This window comes from Geospiza fortis, unplaced genomic scaffold (genome assembly GCF_000277835.1).
Source record: "Geospiza fortis unplaced genomic scaffold, GeoFor_1.0 scaffold145, whole genome shotgun sequence".
NCBI lineage: Eukaryota > Metazoa > Chordata > Aves > Passeriformes > Thraupidae > Geospiza > Geospiza fortis.
In genome coordinates this window covers 4,038,148-4,041,889 of record NW_005054362.1, presented here as the reverse complement: position 1 = coordinate 4,041,889, position 3,742 = coordinate 4,038,148, and the positions used below count along the sequence as shown (strand labels likewise).

The following is a 3,742-nucleotide window of genomic DNA, read 5'->3' as shown; positions in this document are numbered from 1 at the left end:
TGGCTCCCGCCGCTGCTGAAGTGCTGGATAGCTACTGCTGCTGACCGCTGCCTTCTGCTGCTTCCCCAGGAGATGATAGAGAGCGATATCCCGTCCATAATGTCAGGAATCATTAGGAATTCAGGGCAAAACCACCACCCCTCGCAGGAGTACAGGTGAGGTTTTATCCGTCTCAAAAACGTGCCCTGCACTGGCACAGCTGCCACCTCCTGCTGCCTCCTCCTTGCTTCCTAAAAAATCCTTTTAGCATGTAGAAATCCACTTTTCTTCTTCTTCTTTATTTTTCTTTTAAGCTATCTTAATTATTCCTCCACTCTAAATAAGATTTCTAAGGCTGATGACCAGTTACAATGCACTCCTTACTCAGAAACATGCCTGTTTAAAAAATTCACAAAGTATTCATTTGGATGAAGGCTGGACTTGATAATCTTGGAGGTCTTTTACATCCATAATCATTCTGTAATTCTGTGATTCTCTGATTTTGATACTCACCTATATTTGATAAATACACCTCCCAAACCTTGGGCTGACCTCTCTCTAAATTCTCTGTCCTGTGTGAGCGTTGCCAGAGAAGGAGATTCTCGTTAAAATATAATAATTTAAAAGTTCCCTTGCAGATCACTTTTTGCATTGTTGTGGAGCAGTCATGGAGAGACCAAACAAGAGACACTGGAGGAGTTTTTAATTAAAACAAGCACTTGTGTAGCCCTCCAAAGCACTGACAACCTGTCAAAGGGCTTTTAATATGGGTGGGAACAAACCTGGATTTGCAAAGAGCCTTTCATAATTTAATTTACCTGCACCATCGTGCTTCCATTTATCATTTCGAAGCATTGTTGGAGGTTACAGGAGGGTTCTGCATGAGTTACAGAGCCCTGGGTTATGTTAGGTTACATTTTGTCACATGATGCAAAGCTCCAACAAATACAGAACGCACACAACACATCCCAGTTCTCACAACAAAACAGAAAAGCAAACCAGAAGAAAATTAATTCCTTTTTTTTTTTTTTAATTTTTAATATAAAATGAGCATTGAGAGACTCCTTCCTCCCAGCCTGAGGGGTTTGCAACCTTTCCTGGGGCTGCTGCAGGTATTCTTCTCCTGGCCTCTCTCTATTCAAAATGCAAAGGCTGCAGCTCAGCCTCTTGCAGCTCAACAAGGGATTTGTTTTAGTCCCTGCAGCCTCTGGGGAAAAGGTTTGTGCCTCTGCTTTTGCTCTGTGCCCAGGCACTGTTTGCTCGGGGCATTTTTCTTGGCTACGTAAATATTGGTGAAGAAATTATTGGGGATTTAAGGAAGGGTGTGGGTGAGAGGGACTTCTGGGGACGTGGATTTAAGGCTGGGTCTTCAGTGCCCTGCAGAATTCACCACCTTAACAAAGCCCCTTTTTAAGGGAGAGAACTGTTCTTTAACTCAGAGCTGCAGGAAAATAAAAGGCTTTTTGGGGGGAGAAAGATAGGATTTCTCTTACTGCAGTAAAAAAAATAAATCATAACTTTCTTCTTTTCCTCTTTCTAAAAACCAGCTTCGGGTCCTCTGTGAAATGTTTTAAACTCAGTTCTCTAAAGTTTTTCACCCTCTTGTGATTTTTTTTTTTTTACCACGGCTTTAAAACAAATTATTTGACCTCGTTTAATAGTGGCAAATTCTGATAAAAATGCATAAAATCTGAACTGCACCATAAATGCAGAGCAGTATTTGTCCTACTTCATGAGAAAACACTTTGGATTATGTAAAAGAAAATCTTTTAGACTGAATGATTTTAAGAAAAGAATAGACCTGTCAAATTCTATCAGCTCTGTTTACTCTCCTGCTGTCACCACAGTCCAAGACTGGAACCCACAGTCCTGAGTTCTCCATGGGGGAGCATCAAGGCTCCACAAAATGGGGAATGGCCTCCAATTAGCGAGTGGGAGGCTGGGGCTGTGCTGAGAATACTCTTCTGTCTCATTTGGAATCTTTCAATGGGACAGTTGGACTTGGAGGAGCCCCGGCTCCGCTGGGAAGGGAGGAGATCAAACCCCCAGCCACCCATCAGTCTGCAGGCAGATTATGCTTACAGCTGGAAAACCTGGGATTTTTGAATTTTTTAATTTTTTTTTTTTTTTTTTTTTTGTAAAAGGAATGTGGGAAAAATCTGATTTTAACAGATCTTTGAACTGTGCAGCTCCAAAGCCTCTGCAGTGAGTTTGCTGTGGCTCGGGGTGGTGATGAAGTTTTGGCTGCTGTGTGAAATCCCAGGACTTTTTGCTCCCCAGTAAAACGATTTCAGGCAAACATCTCTCCCAGCAGTGCAGCTCTGGGATATAAAACAGCACAGGGGTGGTTAAGGGCCATCAGATCTCCTCCACTGCCTGTTTTTATGGTGCTGTCACTGCCTGGCTGCAATGCAAAGTAATTCCTTATTTTAGCAGCTGCGTCTCTTAGTTTCCTACAGAAAATACCACCATATTCAATATATTCACCCTTGTAGGGCTGACAAATATTTCTAACAATTCCATATCACGTTTAAGGAAATGAAAGTAGAGAATTTTAACACACACCAAGATTTTTTTAACCCTTAGCACTTCGTTCTTGTTAATCATAATTAATAATTTAACACGTTTTAGTGCCACTATTTTGATTTCAATCACAGCACAGGCAGACCACAAGTTTTCTATGCAGTGGTGGCTCATGGTAACTCCAGCACAGAGCTGTGTAAATTAAAGGAGCCAGCTCCAGGCTTTTCCCATGGAATTTATGGGCTGATTCCTGGGAATCCAGGTTCTTCAGCTCCTGGGCCCTGTGGCCTTCAAGCAATATTTTGAATTGAAATATGAAATCTGTCATTTTGATTTTAAGATCTGATTCAACAATATTTGGTGTAAAGACCACATTTCTATTTTTTTGTTTTATTATGTATTTCCAGTTGACAGAGGCCTTGTGGACAATTCTGAAGGCCTTGCAATACATTTTCTATATGTTAAATGGGAATTAAGCTTTAAATTACCTATTTTTGATCAGAAGGTGTTAATCATTAATAATTTAATATATTAGTGGATTATATTGTCCTTTACCCCATTTTAATTATCTCTTTGATTCTTAAAAAATTGTCTATATTCATAATCTCATTAGTCTGATCAATTTTTTCCTTAATTACTTTATGTTGCCATAGTTTAGTGTGAAATCAGATTAAGAAGCACAGGACTGCTGTACTCTATAAATTCCAGACGTGACAGCATTCCAGTGTGGAAAAAGATGACAAATCTCTAATTTGAGCACATTTGTTGTGTTCTCATATCTGGGGTTCCTGGAGAGGAAGTGACACCTCTGTCCTCTTGGGATGGATGGATGGATGGATGGATGGATGGATGGATGGATGGATGGATGGATGGATGGGAGTGTGCACACAAGAGGTTACAAATGCATCACTAACAACACCCTAATTGTTCCTGGAGAAAATGCCAGTGTCCATTCCTGTGACCTTCCCGTGCTGCCTGACAGGCAGTGAGATAATGACTCCGAGTGCCCCAGGAATTCCAAAAAAAAAAAAAAAGTGAGAAACCTCCAAGGAATCAGTCAAACTGGATTGATTTAAGTGGATTAGCACAACTGTTTCCTCAGCACTCCTGAAATGTGCTGATCTGGAGGAGCAAAAATTTGTGGCCTTTTGCTCCTCCCGGAGCTGGTTTGGGGCAGCACCTCGGGGTCCTGTGAGAGCAGAAGGGGCTCATCCCTTACCTCAGAAAGGCCAAAACAGGG

At 41.4% G+C, this 3,742-nt stretch overlaps 1 protein-coding gene across 3 annotated transcripts in view; it reads left to right on the top strand.

The window, feature by feature from the left end:
• The first annotated feature begins 62 nt into the window (after positions 1-62).
• Positions 63-3,742, top strand: part of FOXN4 (forkhead box N4) — a 16,079-nt gene continuing 12,399 nt past the window's right edge. For all 3 annotated transcript variants that reach the window (XM_031059527.1, XM_005424044.2, XM_031059526.1), the window contains exon 1: positions 63-155. In XM_031059527.1, coding sequence (XP_030915387.1) covers positions 73-155 — 83 coding nt within the window. In that variant the 5' untranslated portion in view covers positions 63-72. The remainder of the gene's footprint in view (positions 156-3,742) is intronic.